This window comes from Denticeps clupeoides, chromosome 9 (genome assembly GCF_900700375.1).
Source record: "Denticeps clupeoides chromosome 9, fDenClu1.1, whole genome shotgun sequence".
In the NCBI taxonomy this organism is placed as follows: domain Eukaryota; kingdom Metazoa; phylum Chordata; class Actinopteri; order Clupeiformes; family Denticipitidae; genus Denticeps; species Denticeps clupeoides.
Window position 1 is genome coordinate 477,953 of NC_041715.1, and position 22,284 is coordinate 500,236.

Genomic DNA, 22,284 nt, shown 5'->3' on the forward strand with positions numbered 1-22,284 from the left:
CTCAAAAAAACCTTTTCATGAGATGAACCATGTAATATGTTCTTGTGGAGTCTGCAGACTCGTTCTTCTAATTTGCCTGATCTGCAGAAGACATGTTCTGCGTTAAGGGACGCGGATGTTTGTTTTATGGGGGTGATGGTGGGGGTTCCCCGTTATCTGCGCTGGCTGAGGGCTGGATCTGTGCGGGCTTCGGGGCGGGGTGGCGCGGTCCCTCCCTCCGCGGAGCTTCCTGCCCGGATAAAAGCGCTCCGCTGCCGGGCGGCTGGAAGTCGGAGCTCCGACCTTCACCCTCCGTGGAAGAGACGCGTCAGAATGCGGCGTGGCGCCCTGTCGTGGGTGCTGGCGGTCCTCCTGGCCGGGGGGCCGGTGCGGGCCATGCCTCAAGCCGGGATCGAGAGCAGGGGGCGGGCAGACGCGCACGGCGCCGCGTCGGTGTCGCAAGGTGAGCTTTATTCTTATTAAAAGTTGGGAAAATTTTATTAGAAAATGAAAAATGATGAGCATTTGGAGAAGAACCTGCTGTTTGTCCCCCTGAACAGAAGGCTGCAGTGAAAATGGACATTTTTATGGGGTTCATGAGCAGTGGGAGCGCTCCTACTTGGGCGGGACGCTGGTCTGCACTTGCCATGGAGTTTCGGGGATTAAATGCAAGTCCAAGCCAGAGGGTGAGTGTTTGTGGGACCCCGGGTCTTGTTTTAGGGTCCCGTCGTGACCGTGCGTGACGTGACTGTGCTCCTCGTCCCAGAGGAGGAGATGTGCCACGACAAGACCAACTCTCGCTCGTACCGGGTGGGGGAGACCTACGAGAGGCCGAAGGACGGCATGATCTGGGACTGCACCTGCATCGGCTCGGGCCGCGGCAAGATCAGCTGCACCATTGGAAGTGAGTGCTCGTGTTTTTTGGCCGGATGAGTGTGCAGGGTGGCGCCGGGTTCACCGCGGCTCTCGTGTCCCCGCCAGACCGCTGCCACGAGGGGGGACAGTCCTACAAGATCGGAGACACCTGGAGAAGGCCCCACGACACCGGGAACTACATGCTGGAGTGTGTGTGCCTGGGAAACGGGAAGGGGGAGTGGACGTGCAAGCCCGTCGGTGAGCGTCCGGTCGGTGCCCGGGGGGGACGGGGGTGGACTTTCCAAAGCCCTTCTAACCCCTTCCGTTCGCGTCCCTGTCCCCAGCCGAGCGTTGCTACGACAACGCAGCAGGCACCTCGTACCTGGTGGGCGAGACGTGGGAGAAGCCGTACCAGGGCTGGATGGTGGTGGACTGCACCTGTCTCGGGGAGGGAAGCGGCCGCATCACCTGCACCTCCAGAAGTGAGTGTGTATCGCGTTCTAGATGTTACCACACAGCCGTATGTGAAGAGTTAAAAGTTCCCATCCGGTGGAACATTCCCCGCCGCACACCAAACCTCCAGCCCCACAAATTCCCACTTTAATTAGAGCCGTTCTGGCAGCGAGCGCGGAGCTGCGGCGGGGGTTTTAATGGCGGTTCTGCTTCCAGATCGCTGTAATGACCAGGACACCCGCACCTCCTACCGCATCGGGGACACTTGGAGCAAGATGGACGCCCGTGGCAACGTGCTGCAGTGCCTGTGCACAGGGAACGGGCGTGGCGAGTGGAAGTGCGAGAGGCACGCCTCGCTGCACACCACCGGCCTGGGTGGGTCTCCGTCCTCGCCATCGCATGGTGGCCGCGCCTCTGCTACCCGCCGCGCGTGACTCGTCCCCGTCTCTCCCCGCCCCACAGGAAGCGGCTCGCGCGTGATCACCAACGTCCAGCCGGCCGTGTACCACCCCGACGGCCACGCCGAGGGCGCCTGCGTCACCGAAGCCGGCTTGTCCTACTCCCTGGGCATGCGCTGGCTGAAGACGCAGGGCAGCGCGCAGATGATGTGCACCTGCCTGGGCAACGGCGTCAGCTGCGTGGAGGGCGGTCAGTGTCCCGCCGTTCGCGCTCTTCCAGGGGTCAAAGGTTAACCTGACTAACCTGCTCTTTGACGTGCAGAGGGCCGGACCCGGGTGTACGGGGGGACGTCGGACGGGAAGCCCTGCGTGTTCCCCTTCGTCTTCATGGGGAAGACCTACTACTCCTGCACCTCGGAGGGACGCGCGGACGGACAGCTGTGGTGCAGCACGTCCTCGGACTTCGAGAGCGAGCGCAAGTACTCCTTCTGCACGGAGAAGAACGGTGAGTGCGTTTACCGCCATTCGTGACACCCAAACAGCAACGATTAAAAAGGGGAGGAGCCTGCAGGCATGATGTAAATACGCGACACGCCCAGATGTAGCACAGCGTCCATCTCCTCCGTTTTCTGCACTCCTGACCACGTGACCACGCCCACTGCCGCTTTAATTGGGGACTGGTAAATCTGGCCCTCGGCGCGTGACGGAAAGTCTTCCCTTGTCGCGTAGTTGTGGTGGCGACCAGAGGCGGGAACTCCCACGGTGCCCTCTGCCACCTCCCCTACCTCTACAACGGACGCAACTACAGCGACTGCACGGCCGACGGGCGCAGGGACGGCATGAAGTGGTGCGGCACCACCTACAACTTCGACGGCGAGCAGAAGTTCGGCTTCTGCCCCATGGCAGGTATGTCCCGCTCGGCCTGGCTGATCAGATAAACTAATTAGTCCCCAGCAGTCATTAAGCCCCCTTCTTAAGACCCCTTTGCATTTAGACCGGCGTGAAAGCCGGGGCGTGAAAGCCGGGGCTTCTGCTCCCACCCGGGCGCCAATTACACCGTTCTGCTGCCCCACCCGGGGGTCCAATCAACATCGCTTGGATTCTGTGATGGCGACACCTAATAAAATGGGTGTGAGCGTGAGTGTGTTTGTTTTGGCGGTGGGGGGGCGGCCCCTTACTTCTCACGTCTGCCCCGCCCCCGCGCCGATCCTGGTGAATTCGCGTTAAAATAAAAACAGCGTCTCATAAACGAGTGGCAGACGGTTACCTCGACCGTGAGAACCACCCGGGGTTGTGGTGCCTCCGCGGCCGGGCCTGCAGAAGGGGGGCGGGGCCGGTATATTCGCGGTTTTCCTTCCTTCACTAATGAGGCCAGATGCGCAGGCCGAGTGTAAAAACCATCCAGTCGGTTCCGCTGCGAATTACGCCAAAATTCGCCATTGGGTGGGTGGCATACTGATGGTACCTGCCGTCGTCTCCCACTCAGCCCACGAGGAGGTGTGCACCACCAACGAGGGGGTCATGTATCGCGTCGGAGACCAGTGGGACAAGCGCCATGATGTCCTGGGTCACATGATGCGCTGCACCTGTGTAGGCAATGGCCGCGGCGAGTGGAGCTGCATCGCCTATTCCCAGCTCAAAGGTCAGAGGTCACACCTGCACGCCTCACGTGACTCTTTCATCTGGTGGACTTCCTCTTAGTGGCTTTTTTTTTGTTTTTACTGCTGCATAGACCAGTGCATCGTGGATGGGCTGACGTACGAAGTGAACCAGACCTTCACTAAGCTCCATGACGAGGGCTACGTGATGAACTGCACTTGCTTTGGCCACGGCCGGGGCCGCTGGAAGTGTGATGCCGTCGGTGTGTAGACCTGATTCTCCTCCAACTTAGGAATATTCTTGTCACTGTTCAAGAAATGAGATCCTGGTACATCCTGGTACAAAACAAAAACTGAGCATTCCTGAAAATCCCTTTTATTTTCCCAGATCAGTGCCAGGAGCCTGAATCCAGGGTGTTCTATCAGATCGGAGAGTCCTGGGAGAAGGTCATCAACGGGATTCAATACAAGTGCTACTGCTATGGCAATGGGATTGGCGAGCTGAGCTGTGAACCCCAGCAGTCCTATGCGGGTAAATCATGCTTTATAAATGATTTTATGACTCCCCCACCTAAACTACGTGTTTGGGGCCCTTTGTCTGGGGGCTTATATTGTCACTGGGATCTGAGCAATGCCTTTGATCCTCTAAGTTTGGACAGGTGACCCGGGTAATGGCCGAAGATTCATTTATAATCAAGGGTGATTGCCCTGTACATCACTCAGCCTTCCAGTCAACCAGAATGAGAGCATATCATCTTTCTAGGGTGCTCTGTGATCCAACGCCACCCAGCAGGAGCATCAAAGGACCAGAAGCTTTCATTAATTTCCTGTGCACTCCACTTATTTAGTATACACTTGTATCCATGGAGATGGTCGGTAATGAAACAGATCATTTTGTCTTTAATTTAATTAAAAAAGGGTAAATGCTGTATTCATTCCAAGTGCTGAGTCTGGTTAGAAGATCATTTTTCTCATCATTAGGGTGGCAACTTTTTGTAAGCACCTTCGAGTCTCCTGATTGGTCAGTATCTTGTGACCAGAGTGGAATCATTATTACAACCTCTTTCTCTTCTTGAAGACCATCTGAGGATTTGAGTTGTTTCGAGGACAAATGTGAACCATCCTGTAGCATTTGTCCGGAATGACGTCTCCAGGTGTCTGTCGGGTCACTGGTCCTCTTTGAAGTCACTTAGAGCAAAAGTTGGACCTAAGACGCTAAGTGACATGACGTCCCTTTGTGTTTGATGAAGCTCTATTTGAGGGGTGGGGCTCAACGTCTTTACTGCGTCCTGTCAGATGCGTGGTCACATGGCTGACCAGAGTACCTTGGTCTCGTGAGGTCACTATGAGGTTGAAAAATTGAAAGAATCAAATTTTCTTAGTTTGATGAAAATTTCAAATCAAGTGGTAAAAGAGAAATATGGTGTTTCAGTGCAGAAAGACCCCTGACCAATAGTGTCCCATAATGACACCCAGCTGGGAAGTTGTTGGGACCTGGAGAGGGCAGGGGCCGGCTGAAGCTTCCGGAACGTAATTCAGACTTAAGTGGGATTTAAATATGCTATTTATGTGGTTTTAATTGGGAGAAATGGAGACCAGACTGAGCTGAGTGGGATTCTCCCAGGCTCACGGTGCCCGTGGAAAAGTGGGAATGTTGTGGGATAAACACTTCCTGTTTAGAGCCTGAACAACATGACTTCTATTTGAATTAAAATGTCCATTGAGACCGAATGGACCCTTTTTGGAGTTTCTTTTTCCAGCGCTGCCTCCTTGCTGAACTACAGGCAAGAATCTCACAGACCTGTGTGACTTTTCCCAGCCTTTAGTTTCTATTCAGAATAAACAAGAGCACACCCTGTTAATTCAGAGTTGCCCCAAAATGAATACCCATCCTTTCAACTGTATATCTAGCAGAATTTCTTATTTTATTTCATTTTTACTCTCAGGTGGCAACCGGCCAGTAAAAGTGATTATTACTGAATCTGGCAACCACCCCGACTCGCACCCCATCCAGTGGAACCCTCCTCCCTCCTCCCATATCACTCAGTACATCCTCAAATGGAGGCCGGTGAGTCTCAAACACTTCTCCACATAGTCTATTGATGGCTTGATAATAACAGTAATTATACAGTAATACATAAAGATTATATACAATACACATAATATTTATTTTTCCAAGTTTACATATTCATATATATCCCTTAATATTTTCATAATTTAAAAAAAAACTTTTTTTTATAGTTACTTTTGATACTGTACTTTTGGTTTTTAGTCTTTTCTATTGTCCACTGTCCAGTTCCACTGTCACTTTCCCACTTGTGGGACTAATATTATCTTCCCTGTAATATAATAATGAAAATAATGATAATTGTGACCGTGACATTTCAGCAGTCTTTAACGTGAGTCCTGTGTGTAAATCCCATGTAGAAAAACAGCCAGTCTCAGTGGATGGAGGTGAACATCCCCGGGCACCTGAACTCCTACACCATCTCCGGCCTGAAGCCTGGCATCACCTACGAAGGTCAGCTGATCAGCATCCTGCGCTTCGGCCAGCGCGAGGCCACCCGCTTCGACTTCACCACCACATACGGCTCGCGTGAGTGGAAAATTGTCTAAAATAACGGCTAAAACGTTGCTCGGATTGCTGAATCCGAAACCCAAACCTTCTCCGGACCAGTGACGGACCTGGAGGGCGAGACCACCCAGCCCCCCGCCGTGGTGGACACGTCCGAGTCGGTGACCGAGATCACCTCCAGCAGCTTCGTCATCTCCTGGGTCTCGGCGTCCGACACCGTGTCCGGGTTCAGGGTGGAGTACGAGCTGAGCGAGGAGGGAGGCCGGCCCACCATCCTGGGTTCGTTAGTTGACCTTTTATGGAATTTTACAGATTTAGCGGAATAAAGGTCGTTGGGCCGAAAAATGAAATATTTGGATGTTCCAGACCTGCCCCGCACCGCAACCTCTGTCAACATCAACGAGCTGCTGCCAGGCAGGAAGTACACGGTGAACGTGTACGAGGTGACCGGCGAGGGAGAGGACAACCTGATCCTCACCACGTCCCAGACCACCGGTGAGCCTCCCAATTTAAAAATAATAAATAAATAAAGTGAAGTGATTGTCACATGTGATACACAGCAGCACAGCACACGGTGCACACAGTGAAATTTGTCCTCTGCATTTAACCCATCACCCTGAGTGAGCAGTGGGCAGCCATGACAGGCGCCCGGGGAGCAGTGTGTGGGGACGGTGCTTTGCTCAGTGGCACCTCAGTGGCACCTTGGCGGATCGGGATTCGAACCGGCAACCTTCTGATTACAGGGCCGCTTCCTTTACCGCTAGGCCACCACTGCCCCAATACACAAATACACAGCAAGAAACGAGACACCACCATTCACCCTGACCTGCACCCTGTCTCCTTCTGTCCTGCAGCTCCAGACGCTCCTTCTGAGGAGGAGGTGGAAGATGTGGGCGACACCGCCATCATGGTCAGCTGGACCAAACCTGTGGCTCCCATTACAGGTGGGACAGTGTCCATATACTGTCCTTTATACTGGACGTGGCACTTTTTTTGTTCTGTATGTAGACACAGTGCTGATTGTCTTCTGTGCCCCAGGCTACCGCGTGGTCTACACCCCCTCTGTGGAGGGCGGGAGCACGGAGCTGACCCTGCCCGACACGGCGACCTCCGTGACCCTGAGCGACCTCCTGCCCGGCCGGCAGTACAACATCAGCATCTACGCAGTGGAGGAGAGTCTGGAGAGCGAGCCGCTGACGGTGCAGGTCAGCACCACCGGAGAGGCCCTGCCAGGTACATGCCCCGCCTTCAGCGATCTGGACACTTCTGATTGGCTGTCGTTCCCATACTATCCAGATGTGAACATTACATCACATTAAATTGATCGTTTTGCCAGGATTGTGATGACCGTTGACTGAGAGCAACGTAAAAGTGGCGTACATTCCGATTTGCCCGGTTCACACTGTGGTGGTATTGCAAAAAAATCATACATACAATTTATACCCACGTTCTGAATATAGTAGATTTATCAGATGTTTCTGTCAGATTTACGTTCCAGAAGGGAAGTAAGTGTGAATACGTGCAGGAGGTGACCAGTGAATACAGGGAAAAAAGGTCCTTTCATGGTTTTCCATACGGAGGACGGTCATACAGTATCAGAATACAGTATTACTCTGATTTTTTATACTCAATCTGCCCAGTGTATTTTATTATACTGCAAGGCTCCCCAAAATCTGCACCTGCTGTCAAAGTCTCTGGTTCCTCCTCAGCTCCTGGTCTCCCACCCTTTGATGCTGATGGCGCTGTCTTCCTGTACAGGGATTAAGCCTAGTCCTGGACCAAATCTCACTTGCAATGGAGCTTTCCTGCTCAAAATGGAATCTGATCCATGGCTGATCCCTTTCTGAGAACGTGGTCCTACAAAGCGCAGCTCCGACTCTTCCAGCCGGCGTCCCGTGTAGCGGACAGCTGTTCTCCAGAAATCGGAGCCACACGGCCGGTGTCGCCCAGTTTCCCGCCGCTGAACATCTGCTTGCGCTTTCACCCGTCCCATCAAAAAAAGATTCATTTCGTTTTGGTTGGAGCCCCAGAAGCCAATTAAAATGTTAATGGGACGCGTTTTCCGCCAGCGTAGAACCCACATTTCTGTGTGAGCGTTATTCTTCTGGCAGCTCTGAACAGTAAACCGAAGCAGAAAAACCCAGGTGCTGGGAAGGCTGTATAACCCAAAGTGCCCTGTCAGGTCTCGGTCCGGTCTCGGCGGGACTTTGCGGTCCGTCTTCTGTCAGCAGCCGGCCTTGTTCCGACTGGCGGCTCCTCCGGCGCCCTGTCCGGTCTCGGCCCGGCCTCGGCGGGACTCTGCGGTCTGTCTTTTCTCTGGGCAGGGGGCCTTGTTCCGACCGGCGGTCCTCCGGCGCCCTGTCCGGTCTCGGTCTGGTCTCGGCGGGACTCTGCGGTCTGTCTTTTCTCTGGGCAGGGGGCCTTGTTCCGACCGGCGGTCCTCCGGCGCCCTGTCCGGTCTCGGTCTGGTCTCGGCGGGACTCTGCGGTCTGTCTTTTCTCTGGGCAGGGGGCCTTGTTCCGACCGGCGGCTCCTCCGGTGCCCTGTCCGGTCTCGGACTTGTTCACCATTTACATTTACTGCATTTACCAGACGTCCTTATCCAGAGCGCCTTACAATCAGTAGTTACAGGGACAGTCCCCCCCTGGAGCAACTTAGGGTTAAGTGTCTTGCTCAGGGACACGATGGTAGTAAGTGGGATTCGAACCTGGGTCTTCTGGTTCATAGGCGAGTGTGTTACCCACTAGGCTACTACCACCCGACCGGCGGCTCCTCCGGCGCCCTGTCCGGTCTCGGTCCGGCCTCGGCGGGACTCCGCGGTCCGTCTTTTCTCAGCGCCATTAAAAAGACTCAGCCCACCCTCGGCGGGAATCCGGCGGCCTTGTTCTCTTCTCTTGGCGGGTAAACGTGACATTTTCTGTCTGCAGACGAAGTCCCGTCACCCGCGGACCTGCACTTCTTTGAGGTGTCGGACTCCAAAGTCACCATTACGTGGTCCAGCCCTGCCGGTGAGGTGTCGGGGTACCGGGTGTCCGTGGCGCAGGTGGGCAGCGATGGCCTGGCCGAGAGGCAAATGCAGCTGCCCATCACCCGGAACGCCTACGCCGAGGTGGCGCCCCTGCTGCCGGGGACGCTCTACCGCTTCTACATCTTCGCCCTGAAGGGGGACGAGGAGAGCGAACCGCTCGTCGGAGAGCAGGCCACCAGTGAGTATCGCGGCGCTGGAAATATGAACAATATTACTTTACAATAATTCTGCTAGTGCAAGAGCATTTAAAATATATTACATTTTTGTAATCGTCAAATCTTGGATGTGATGAATAATTTAGTTACCGGGGTTACTACTTGCCTACTAAAGTTATGAATTTAGTGTTTTTTTCCGACCCGCCGCCCCCACTTTTCCCAGTCTAACTGGCATGAGCAGATGTGCTTCATGTGAGCGTTTTTCCTACTCAGAGCCGGACGCCCCCACCAACATCCGCTTCGAGAGCGTGACCGAGGACACCGCCGTGGTCGCGTGGGCGGCTCCCAGGGCCCAGATCGGCGGCTACCGGCTCTTCCTGAGCGCGGAGGGCGGGAACCCCAAGCAGCTCCGCATCCCCGCCCGCCTCTCCCAGTACACCCTGCTCAACCTGCAGCCCGACACCGAGTACACGGCCACGCTCCACGCGGAGAAGGAGAACACGCTCAGCGAGGGCGCCAGCGGCGTCTTCACCACCAGTGAGTCCCTGCTGCTGCTCCTACCGGTCACATGACCTGTAGCTGCATATTGACCCTGTTCTACATCTGGTAGCACGAGGTAAACGGAAAGTGATTGTCACACGGTGACACGGTGAAACGTGTCCTCTGTATTTAACCATCACCCTTGGTGAGCAGTGGGCACCATGACAGGCTAGTCACTTCATGTCAGGATTATCAGGATAAATTGTCATTTGCAGCCAGTGGTGGGCAATCTGGAAAGGAAGTGTACTCATAATCGGACTCATAAACTACCGAAGTGTCGCTGAGGTCCCTGTGATCAAAGTGAAAGTGACGTGATTATCATTGTGAGAAACTGCAGCACAGCACACGCTGACACAGTGAAATGTGTCCTCTGTATTTAACCATAATTTAACCATAAGCAGTGGGCACCATGACAGGGGACGTGGGGACGGTACCTTCATAAAGGGGACCTCATTGGTCACCACTGCCCCATAATCCCCGCTGGTGCTACCATCATGTCATGTCACCGCTTTCTGGATTATTTTTTACATGAAGTAACAGTAAAGTAGTGTGCTGAATGATGTCACTCATTCCTGACCTTGTTGTCATGACATTTTTTTTTCCAGGCCAGCCAATGGGCAACGCTCCACAGTTCACCACGGACGTCACGGACACCTCCATCATCCTCTCCTGGAAGCCTGTCCCCCGGATCGGCTACAAGGTACAATGACTGTGATTCTGAATCATTTATTCGATTCCCTCGCGGCAGTGTCCCTCACCAATGACCTTTAACCTCTCCCAGCTGTCTGTCCAGCCCAGCCAAGGTGGAGAGGCTCCCCGAGACGTCACCTCCGACTCGGGCAGCATTTACATTTCTGGCCTGACCCCTGGGGTGGAGTATACCTACAGTGTCCAGCCGGTCATTAACGGCCATCACCACGGCAACCCAATCACGCGTCGCGTAGTCACGCGTAAGAGTTTTCATACTTTCATCTACTGATCGCAAATGTCATTATTTTTATTAAATTCTGTCCCTTTCACCGCCACAGCGTTGTCTCCGCCCACTGACCTCAACCTCCAGTCCCACCCACACAAGGGAGAGCTCACCGTGCAGTGGGGAGACACCAAGACCCCAGGTTGGTGTTGGGCCTCGCCCCGCCGTCACCGGCAGCCAAACTCTGTCATTCACTGTCCCATCCATCCCTCCGCCAGACATCTCCGGCTACAGGGTGACGTGCACGCCCACCAGCGGCCAGCACGGGAACTCGCTGGAGGAGTTCGTGAAGGCGGGGCAGACCTCGTGCACCCTGGAGAACCTGAGTCCGGGGGTGGAGTACAACGTCAGCGTGTTCGCGGTCAAGGACGATATGGAGAGCGTCCCCGTCTCCACTACCATAACACAGGGTGGGTGGAGCTGTGGAGGACGGCCACGCCCATGTGCTCTTACTAAACCAGCTGAGGTCATGTGCCAAAATGAATGGAGTCTCTATGGTGACCCCATTCATTGTTGCCATGACTACCATGACAATGCCAATAATGTCACGAGTTTCATGCTTACGGATATGTGACATAATTGTGATGCCATATGCGTCTGCAGTGAAATGGCACAACCATGCAAGTGCTGCGCTTGCCATGGTTGACCCTGTTGTCATGGTAAAATTACCATGTTTTCACACTCACAGTCGCTATCTGTGTGTCCGTCGCCCCTTTCTAACCCACTAGACGTCCCCCAGCTAACCGACCTGAGCTTCGTCGATGTTACTGACACCACCATCGGCCTCCACTGGAACCCGCTCAACTTCACCGCCATAACCGGCTACCGCATCACGGTGGTGGCCGCCGGCGAGAGCGTTCCCATCTTCGAGGACATGGTGGAGCCCACGACGGGCTACTACACAATCCACGGCCTGGAGCCCGGCATCGACTACGACATCAGCGTCACCACGGTGGCGGAGAGCGGCGAGAGCCCGCCCACCACACTCACACAGCAAACCGGTGAGTTTTTCTAGTTTTCACCTGTCAGCTTGAGTCGCGAACACGGCAAACTCACCTGTTCGCCGTTCCGAAACCACGGCAGCTGTCCCTGCTCCAACGGATCTGAGGTTCGGAGACGTGAGTCCCGACAGCATGTCCGTGTCGTGGAGCGCTCCCATCGTGCCCAACCCCTCTGAGATCGACAGCTTCGTGGTGCGCTACCACCCCATCGACAGTGAAAATGATGCCGTGGAACGCACACTGGGGGGCGCCAACAACAACGTGGTTCTGCGCGGTAGGAACCGCTCCTGATTGGTTCATAAATTCTAAAGTTGAACTGAAATATTTAAATTTGGTGTGACTGTGTCTATTCTAGACCTGCTGCCCAACACTGAATACATGGTGAGCGTGGTGTGTGTTTACGAGGCGCGGAAGAGCTCACCTGTCGTGGGGACTCAGAGAACTGGTACGTTCCAACCACCAAATTGTCATACAATCATCTATCACCACTTTTTACGTGTCATTTGTGAGGCTGGTAGTAACCTAGTGGGTAACTAGGTGGTATAGAGGGCGGTAGTAGCTTAGCGGGTAACTAGGTAGTATAGAGGGTGGTAGTAACCTAGCGGGTAACTAGGTAGTATAAAGGGTGGTAGTAGCCTAGTGGGTAACTAGGTGGTATAGAGGGCGGTAGTAGCCTAGTGGGTAACTAGGTGGTATAGAGGACGGTAGTAGCCTAGCGGGTAACTAGGTAGTATAGAGGGTGGTAGTAGCCTAGTGGGTAACTAGGTGGTATAGAGGGCGGTAGTAGCCTAGTGGGTAACTAGGTGGTATAGAGGACGGTAGCCTAGTGGGTAACTGGGTACTATAGAGGGCGGTAGTAGCCTAGTGGGTAACTAGGTGGTATAGAGGACGGTAGTAGCCTAGCAGGAAACTAGGTAGTATAGAGGATGGTAGTAGCCTAGCGGGTAACTAGGTAGTATAGAGGGTGGTAGTAGTCTAGCGGGTAACTAGGTAGTATAGAGGGGGGTAGTAGCCTAGTGGGTAACTAGGTGGTATAGAGGGCGGTAGTAGCCTAGTGGGTAACTAGGTGGTATAGAGGGTGGTAGTAGCCTAGTGGGTAACTAGGTGGTATAGAGGGCGGTAGTGACCTAGTGGGTAACTAGGTGGTATAGAGGGCGGTAGTGACCTAGTGGGTAACTAGGTGGTATAGAGGGCGGTAGTAGCCTAGTGGGTAACTAGGTGGTATAGAGGGCGGTAGTGACCTAGTGGGTAACTAGGTGGTATAGAGGGCGGTAGTAGCCTAGTGGGTAACTAGGTGGTATAGAGGGCGGTAGTAGCCTAGTGGGTAACTAGGTGGTATAGAGGGCGGTAGTGACCTAGTGGGTAACTAGGTGGTATAGAGGGCGGTAGTAGCCTAGTGGGTAACTAGGTGGTATAGAGGGCGGTAGTAGCCTAGTGGGTAACTAGGTGGTATAGAGGGCGGTAGTAGCCTAGTGGGTAACTAGGTAGTATAGAGGGGGGTAGTAGCCTAGTGTGAAACTGGGTACTATAGAGGGCGATAGTAGCCTAGCGGGTAACTAGGTAGTATAGAGGGTGATAGTAGGCTAGTGGGTAACTAGGTAATATAGAGGGTGGTAGTAGCCTAACTACTGATTGTAAGTCGCTCTATATCAATGACAGAAATGTTATATACAGGGTGGGCTATTTATATGGATCCACCTTAATAAAATGGGAATGGTTGGTGATATTAACGTCCTGTTTGTGGCACATTAGTATATGTGAGGGGGCAAACTTTTCAAGATGGGTGGTGACCATAGTGGCCATTTTCAAGTCGGTCATCTTGGATCCAACTTTTTTTTTTTCAATTAGAAGAGGGTCATGTGACACATAAAATTTATTGGTAATTTCACAAGAAAAACAATGGTGTGCTTGGTTTTAACGTAACTTTATTCTTTCATGAGCTATTTACAAGTTTCTGACCACTTATAAAATGTGTTCAATGTCACCAACCATTCCCAATTTATTAAGGTTTATCCATATAAATGGCCCACCCTGTAGAAATGTGGTTAGTACATGCAATACGTTGTATAACAGCAGTGCCGGATCTCATGGGATTTAAATACATTGAAATATGGATTTAATTTACGTTTCTCTTTGCAGTCCTGGACTCCCCGACTGGCCTGCGTTTCACAGAGCTCCTCACCAACTCCTTCACCGTGCACTGGCAGGCCCCCCGCGCCGCCATCACCGGCTACCGCATCCGCTACCAGATGGTGAGCGGCGGCCGTGCCAAGGAGGAGCGCCTGCCCCCGTCCAGGAGCCACTACACCCTGACGGGCCTGAGCCCCGAGACGGAGTACAGCATCAGCGTCTTCGCCGTCAGCGGCTCGCGGGACAGCCTGCCTCTCACCGGACAGCAGGCCACCAGTACGGCCGGTCCCCCTCGCCACTTATACAGTTTTTAGATTGTAATAAATATTATAGTATTTTAATAAATCGATCATTTTCCTGTTTCGTCCGGTAGTTTCTGATGCCCCTACTGACCTGGAAGTGACCTCCTCGACCCCGACAAGCATCACCATCCACTGGGATGCCCCCTCTGTCACTGTGAGGTACTACAGGATCACTCATGAGGAAACAGGTTGGTCAGGGTAGCTCCACCCTTGGGGCTTTACATATTGTGTGCGTGTGTGTATTGTGTATTGATGATGTGATGGTTATCAATCAATATTTAGATATTTCTCAATTTTTGAGGTGTAATGTTTTCATATAAAGCACCACTCAGGCCTACAAATATTATATCGCCCCCTTGTGATGTAGCTTAAGGTATTAATCCAGATACATAAAAAAGATGAATATAAATGAATACAGAAGTGTGCATATTAAATGGTCTAATATTATCAGTGATAAATCTGAGAGTAAATATTAATGGTTTTTTAAATTTCCTTCCAGGAGGCCACAGTGGCCCTAAAGAGTTCACTGTGCCGGGCACCCAGTCCACAGCCACCATCCAGAACCTAAAACCAGGCACTGACTACACTGTCACCGTCTACGCCGTGACCGGCAGAGGGGACAGTCCCGCGTCCAGCACTCCCATATACGTCACTCACAAGACAGGTGCCCAGGCTGCTGCAGACATACGGCGAAGTTCATTTTCAACTTCGATATGAACGTCTCACTCTGCGTGCAGATATCGACTCGCCGTCTGAGATGGAGGTTACTGACGTGAAGGATAACACCATCACCGTACGCTGGTCCCCAGCAGCGGGACCCGTCACTGGATACAGGGTCACTGGCGTCCCCCGCAACGGCCAGGGATCCTCTTTCTCTGAGACGGTCGCTCCAGGTGGGATTTGTACAGTATTTACAATTCCAGTTTCATCTGGAATGGAATAGTTGCAACAGAATTCAGACAAGATATTAATTTTGCAGATTTAAAGCCATAAGCATAAACAAGGAATATAAAAAATAGATATTTCTATACATTTATACAACTATTGTTTAACCACCACCAGAACATGCCGAGTTGAGCTGGTAACATGCAGCGGAGAAGCGTCTCGTGTTTAATGCTTTTACCTCCATCGCTGCAGACCAGACAGAGATCACCTTCTCCGGCCTGATGCCCACAGCGGAGTACGTGCTGAGCCTGTACGCGCTGGTGGAGGACGGCGAGAGTCCTCCTGTGGTGGAAACTGTTGTCACCAGTGAGTCCCCTTCGTTTTGTCTGCAGACCCTTACAGTTCACAGGCATTCCTGACTAACCCTTACACTGCTTGTCCTGCCAGCTGTGGACCGTCCTAAAGACCTCGCCTTCTCTGACGTCGATGCCACTTCCATGAGAATCAGCTGGGAGAGCCCAGAAGGTCACGTGAGCTCCTACCGCGTCACCTACTCCAGCAGTGAGGAGGGCGAGAGGGAGCTGTTCCCCGTGCCACGTGGTGACGATGAGTCGGCCCTAATACAGGGTCTGAGGCCGGGCACCGAGTACACAGTGAAGGTCATCGCCCTCCATGATCGGACCCCCAGCCCACCGCTGCAGGGGACACAGGCCACAGGTACGCCAGCGACCGTCACTTCAACCCTGCTGCCCGTACTTCCTGTGGATCCTGATTCAATGGCTGCCTTGTCCCCACAGCCATCCCCCCTCCCACCAACCTGGAGTTCTCACAGGTCGGCCCCTCCTCCTTCACCATCACCTGGCGCCCGCCCATCGCCCGCCTCACTGGCTACCGCGTGGTCCTCAACCCCACCAGCAAGAGCGGCCCCACCAAGGAGATCAACCTCGCCCCGGACTCCGCCCAGGTCCACGTGCCCGGCCTGATGGTGAGTCTGGGTTCAGAGGGTCCAAAATGCCTTTGATTCTCTCCAACTTCATATTATCTTGTTTTACGTTATATACGAAGTCAGGGCGGAGCTGCATTGTTTCTCTCCAGTTCATGAATGGCTTTATTTCATCACCGTCTCATGGTGTTTATCTATGTTTCTTGAATTTGTATTTTGTTGAAATGACTGAATTGGATGGATTTATGACAACATGAGGAACGTCTTGTTGCTGCAGCTGTACTGAGAGCCCTGCTCTGGCTACTCGCTCTGGCCTTCTCATTATCTGCTGGTGGCCTGGAGCTCAGAGCTCCTCGGAGATGTGGCACACAGGCAGCACGCTTGTGTTTTCACATGTTTGTAGTCTGGGGAATAAATAGATAAAATATTTCTACCTAGATGTTCATGTTGTCCGTTTGTATAGCCTGAAACCTTTTTACTGGTCTTGCACAAAAAGGGCGGCAAATACGATGTTTTTTTGCATATAGCATTGCTGCATTGGTTGAAATGCACCGTATTACGTAATTTCATCATTTTGAAACTACCATACCATCATTAAAGTGAAAGTGAAGTGATTGTCATTGTGAGACACTGCAGCACAGCACACGGTGACACGGTGAAACGTGTCCTCTGTATTTAACCATCACCCTTGGTACTTGGGACGGTACTTTGCTCAGTGGCACCTTTTCATTAAAAAAATGCCATTATTATTATTATTATTTAATAATCTTGTGTGTCATATTTCCCTTCAACTTTATGCCACATAGGATTTTGATTTCGACTCTCTCTGTGTTGTATGTAGGTGGCCACTACGTATGAGGTGCAGGTTTATGGTCTGAAGGAATCTCTGACCAGCCCTCCCCTCAAGGGCCAGATCACCACCCTGGACAGTGAGTCCACAAGCCTCTCACACTCCACACTGGAGGCTCAGAACACATCCAGACTGAATTTCGGTAAAATCTGATCCTGCTTTTACTCTTCATGAACCAGTGTGGCTCTCGTGACGAGGTCTCGCATTGACCCAAAATTTACCAGCAAAGCTAAACTTGGGAAAAATAATCAAATCCATTTCGTTCATGTAGACATTAGCCCCCCTCGCCGGGTCCGGATCGCCAATGTTAAGGACTCTGCCATCACACTCACCTGGCGCTCGAAGACCGATGCCATCTCTGGCTTCCTTGTTGAGACCACGCCCACCAATGGTGCCCACACCCCCATCCACAGAACGATCCCTGCAGATTCGCGTCTCTACACCATCACAGGTACTCTCCTTTAGAGGGTCCTCTACCCAAAGGCACCTACTGCAGAACCGTGCCAATGCTCTTCACTGTTTCCTTACTGCAGGACTGCAGCCTGGCACAACCTACACCATCAACATCTACACCCTCAGCGGCAACGGCCGTAGCGACCCCTTCACCCTGACGGCCACCACCAGTCAGTGTGGTTCACTTTCATACGGAGCTGATTGATTTGGTCGAACTTCCTAACGATTCTAACGTTGTCCCTGCAGCTAAGCCGGTCATCAGCCCCCCCACCAACCTGCACTTCACCTCCCTGACCCCCAGCACCATCTCCTTCACGTGGGAGCCCCCCCGCAGCCCCATCACCGCCTACTACATCACCTACGAGGAGCCAGGCTCCGTCCCGAGGGAGCTGCTGCCCAGACTGCCGGCCGGCCGATCGGCGGCCATCATCACCGGTGTGTATCTTGGTCCACATCCACCTTCATAAGCTGATATACATTTCTACGTACTAACTGGTAATAAGAGGTAATATTCCGTCTTTTATTCCAGGTTTGAAGCCAGGCACCGAATACATAATCAAGATCGTTGCTCTCCAGAACGCCCAGAGAAGTCCTCCTCTAGAGGGCAAGGCTACCACACGTACGTCGTTGTTTTCAGAGTCATTTACATTCATTAATAAGCTTTGGCTGTGAAGGTGTGTTATTAATATTCTACTTTTAGCTTCTCACCACCATGCTTCCAGTCTAGCTCTTCAGCCATTTTCTTGTAGAAGACTGGCGCCCTCTGGTGGTCACCACATCGCTATTGCAGCAGCACCATGCTTGGCCCCTCCTAACCGCCCCTCTCTCCACCAGAACTGGAAACTCAGAGCCTGGTGCCCCAGTTGCCCATCCCAAACCGGACTGGGCCTGGAAACCTGGACGTCCCAGAGGAAGGAACCAACTTCAACAACAACCACGTGCACATGGTGGGACCCAATACCCACAACACACTGGGGCAGCAGGGCCAGCACATCTACACCGAGTACCAGAGCCTGGGCCCCAATGGCCACGGCGGGGCCCTGAACCCCAACCTGCGGGAGCCGCTGGTCTACATTCCTCTGCCCGGCCCTGATGGCGCCAGAGTGCCGGTGGTGAGTGTGAACAGGGGAGCCCTGCCCGGCCTCGCCTTCGGTTTCCCCGACAACGAGACAGAGCTACTGCAGGAAGCCCAGACGCGCACCAGTATCGCCTGGCAACCAGTCGCACACGCCTCCGAGTACATCGTGACCTGCAGTCCCCTCATCGAAACCAACGAGAAGACCTTCCAGGTCAGTGTTCACAATAAATTCCCACACTCGCACAGTATACGGGACAGCGGAGGCCTGGCGGGCAAGGAAGCAGACTCGTAATCAGAATCCCGACCCGCCAAGGTGCCACTGAGGTTCCCTTGATGAAGGTCCCGTGCCCACACGCTGCTCCCCGGGCGCCCGTCATGGTGCCCACTGCTCACCAAGGGTGACGGTTAAATACAGAGGACACATTTCACTGTGTCACCGTGTGCTTTGCTGTGTATCACAATTTATTCACTTCAAATTAATGAATATAATTATAAAATATATAATTGATTATAAAAACCACAAGACATTCTAAAAAATTAAAATGACTGTTAATTATTGTAATCTTAATCATGATATTTATTTAATTGACATAATTTATTATTTTGGCCAAATGTATATTATCATTATTTACTAAAAATTTTAATAACGTAAAAAAAATGTAAGTTAAATTTTTGTTTTAACTAAATTATGAAAATAAACAACTTGCTATGTAAAAAAAAAAAAAGTGAAGTGATTGTCACATGTGATACACAGCAGCACAGCACACGGTGCACACAGTGAAATGTGTCCTCTGTATTTAACCATCACCCTGAGTGAGCAGTGGGCACCATGACAGGCGCCCGGGGAGCAGTGTGTGGGGACGGTACTTTGCTCAGTGGCACCTCAGTGGCACCTTGGTGGATCGGGATTCGAACCGGCAACCTTCTGATTACGGGGCCGCTTCCTTAACCACTAGGCCTCCACTGCCCCTAGTTGTTGATTTTGTAGATTGTAGATTTTGCACTATTTATTTACTAAAATCTAGATTTTGTAGAAAATGTAGATTTTGCACTATTTATCACCCAGTGGTGTACGGTACTGTAGAAGCCCCGTGTGACCTGGCCTGCTTCTGCCCCCCAGATGCAGCTGCCTGGCACGTCTTCCAGCGCCACCCTCGTGGGCCTGACGCCCGGGGCGTCGTACCAGGTGCTGGTGGAGGCGCTGGACGGCAACGACAGACAGACGGTTCTGGAGAAAGTCGTCACCGTCGACAGCAGCGGTAGGACGGGCTCGGACGTCTCCAAAGAGACAGTTCGCTTCATGTTTCATCATGCATAAGGATCTGCACGTTGGTTCCTGCAGCTGTCCCCCCGGTCCCGGGAGCCGTCCCCAGCAGCAGGGACGCGTGCTACGACACCTTCACGGCCACCTACCACGAGGTGGGCGAGGAGTGGGAGCGCATGTCGGAGACCGGCTTCAAGTTGTGGTGCAGGTGCCTGGGTCTGGGCAGTGGCCATTTCAGATGTGATTCATCGAGTGAGTGACTGACCCCGCCCCTAACCACACCCTCTAACTGCACTAGCATGGCCAGCGAGCACTGATCTTTATAAAGCGTATAAAAAGGACTCCTGCCAATACTAGTCCGTCTGCAAAGCCTGAGTGAGTCCGTGTGTGAATGTCTGTCCACTTGCTAAGTGGTGAGGTCATGGGTCACGGTTCCCATGATCCTGTGTGCGAACGAGGGATGAATCCAGCCTCATTACTCCTCTTCTTCTAGTAAAGAGTGAGCAGGTGGTTTAAGATCTCAAGATGTTTCAGAGTGCAGTTACTGTTCTCCAGCACGTCTGTGGGTCAATATGGGAAAAGAAGACCCTCACCGCCACGCTCCCTTTACTCTCCTTCAGAATGGTGCCACGACAACGGCAACAACTACCACATCGGCGAGAGGTGGGACCGCCACGCTGACAACGGACACGTGATGAGCTGCACCTGCCTGGGCAACGGGAAGGGAGAGTTCAAGTGTGAACCACGTGAGTTCTGTTCCTCCAGGTCCCATCTTGGGGTGAAAAAATAGAGCGCGATGCATCGATCTTTCTGGCTCTTGCAGATGAATCCACGTGTTACGACGAGGGGAAGATGTACCAGGTGGGCAACCAGTGGCAGAAGGAGTATCTGGGCTCCATCTGTACCTGCACGTGCTACGGTGGACAGCAGGTGAGAAGATACGACCTGATCTAAATCTTCTGGCCTGAATAGATTTGTAGGGACGAAGACTACGTCTTTTCTGGTTTGTGATGCTGGTAATGTCCTTCGTTCAAGGTCGATCCCTCAGTTAACCAGTTCTATCTTTCTGTCTCAGGGCTGGCGCTGTGAGAGCTGCCGTCGGCCGGGCGGAGATGTTGATGTGGACGTCCTGCAGCCGATACTCACCGACACCTACGACCGCTACAGAGAGAACGCCCTGCGGAAGCTGGTGAGTTGACCTCGTACCTTCAGCTCTAAATTACACCCGCTTTCGTTAAATATCAGCACAATTCACATAATCTCTGTCTTCATTTTACTTCTAGTTTAGTCATTTTAGTTTTTATTAGTTTTAGTCATGTTAGTCTTTCTTAGTAATGCAATTCTATTTAACTACGTGTACAAGTACCTAGTAGAACAGACAAAAATGAGGAAATAACGTCTTGTTTTGTTTAAAGAGACAATAAAGAGACATTTTAGTCTAGTTTTTACTTAGTAAAACCACGTTTAGTCTCGTCAACATGATATATTTCGTTATAGTTATCATCCGTCACGTCATAAAGGATCAGAATATGAGTTTAGTACTAGTGGTCTACAAAGAAAAGGAGCTGGTTCTTCAGCAACATGTGACATTTATTTCAGAACATCCAGTGCCCCATCGAGTGCCTCAGACCGGACCTGTTGGCAGACGCTCAGAGTCCAGCTGAGTAGCTCCTCCCGGCCCCGTGTGGAGGTCCACATCTGCACCTTCCGGCTCCCCCACCTTCATCACCACGGACATCTGAAGAGCCGGATGGCGGACACATGACTGCCGTTCCTCTAACCCTTCTTCAGCTCGACTGGCTCTGTTTTTGCTAGTGGTACGGGTACTGAGCGTCCTTTCCTGACCTCTGGCTCTGCTCCGAACTCCACGCTGCCTCTCTTTCTGCCACCTCACGTTCCTACTGGCTGATTCTTTCCAGCACGCCGAGAAAAGACGATGTAAACGGCGCCGTACACGCTTCTCTCATGTAAATCCTGGTGCTTGCGGGGTCTCCCATGACCCCACGTGAGACGGGCGAGGCGGCTGTAGTAAAAGTGTTCTGCCCCGCCCTGTCTTGCACTGCCCCGCCTTTTTCAGTCCACCAAAGTGCTGAAGACCTCGTGTCTTCGGATGTTCGCCATTCAATTCAGACATTAGCATGACACTTTATTACAATGAACACCCTGTAAATATTCTTATTGTGGTAAAAGACCAAAATGTTCACATCAGTGCGTTATTGCATTCATTGACTAAGCGGCCCTAATGAGAAGAAGCACTGTGTTGGGCCCTGTTTTACCCAGAAACAGCGGGAAGCACTGGGGGCTTTTTTTGGGGGTTTTGGTTAGATATACACTTACTGAAATTTAAATGGTTGCTGTTTTTGGATTTTTTTTTTTTTTTTTACTACTTTCATGTTTTATTTATCCCAATTTGTCACGCATTTTTTTCTACGAATGCGAATTTGGGGTGTACACTTTTTAACTTTTGTATTGTAGGTGCCAAAGTCTTAACTACTGTGGACAAAAACATTTTAATAAAGTTTTCCAGAAAAAAGGTTGGCTAATGAATCTGCTGTTTACGTTTGCCCTCCTCTCAATTCTCCATTTATAAAATTTCAGCATTAACTGCCTGGCCGGTCTCGGGTTTTTAATACTGGAGGACGCCCTCAGTGTCTCCCCCATGCCTTGGGGTCACAACGCTGCGGTGCCCTTTGTCCTGTCTCCTCTGAAACTGGCTTTGACTGATGAGCGTATGAAAGAATATTTCCCACAATCCCATGCTGCCGCTGCCATTCCGGACAGTAGGGGTTCTGTTTTTTGGAAGTGAGCAGACAACACTTGGCAG

The 22,284-nt window shown here is 52.1% G+C and overlaps 1 protein-coding gene across 2 annotated transcripts; it reads left to right on the forward strand.

Moving 5' to 3' along the window:
• The first annotated feature begins 208 nt into the window (after positions 1-208).
• Positions 209-22,007, forward strand: fn1a (fibronectin 1a). Of its 2 annotated transcripts, none has more exons than XM_028990670.1 (46): positions 209-442; positions 540-665; positions 746-883; positions 961-1,092; positions 1,179-1,316; positions 1,504-1,662; positions 1,750-1,935; positions 2,008-2,190; positions 2,415-2,591; positions 3,172-3,327; positions 3,418-3,546; positions 3,672-3,815; positions 5,230-5,351; positions 5,711-5,879; positions 5,961-6,137; positions 6,225-6,353; positions 6,713-6,802; positions 6,897-7,091; positions 8,786-9,064; positions 9,315-9,578; positions 10,187-10,281; positions 10,363-10,531; positions 10,610-10,696; positions 10,773-10,964; positions 11,283-11,555; positions 11,638-11,829; positions 11,911-12,000; positions 13,695-13,961; positions 14,059-14,175; positions 14,487-14,651; positions 14,725-14,880; positions 15,125-15,238; positions 15,320-15,589; positions 15,670-15,857; positions 16,657-16,807; positions 16,937-17,116; positions 17,199-17,288; positions 17,365-17,553; positions 17,648-17,737; positions 17,953-18,407; positions 19,317-19,455; positions 19,539-19,712; positions 20,081-20,206; positions 20,284-20,390; positions 20,536-20,649; positions 21,060-22,007. In XM_028990670.1, the coding sequence occupies exons 1-46, from the start codon at positions 313-315 to the stop codon at positions 21,126-21,128; spliced, it is 7,482 nt and encodes a 2,493-aa protein (XP_028846503.1). In that variant the 5' UTR covers positions 209-312; the 3' UTR covers positions 21,129-22,007. The 2 variants fall into 2 exon arrangements, with proteins under 2 accessions (XP_028846503.1, XP_028846504.1); XM_028990671.1 differs by having other exon boundaries at positions 210-442; positions 16,657-16,744.
• Positions 22,008-22,284: the final 277 nt, after the last annotated feature.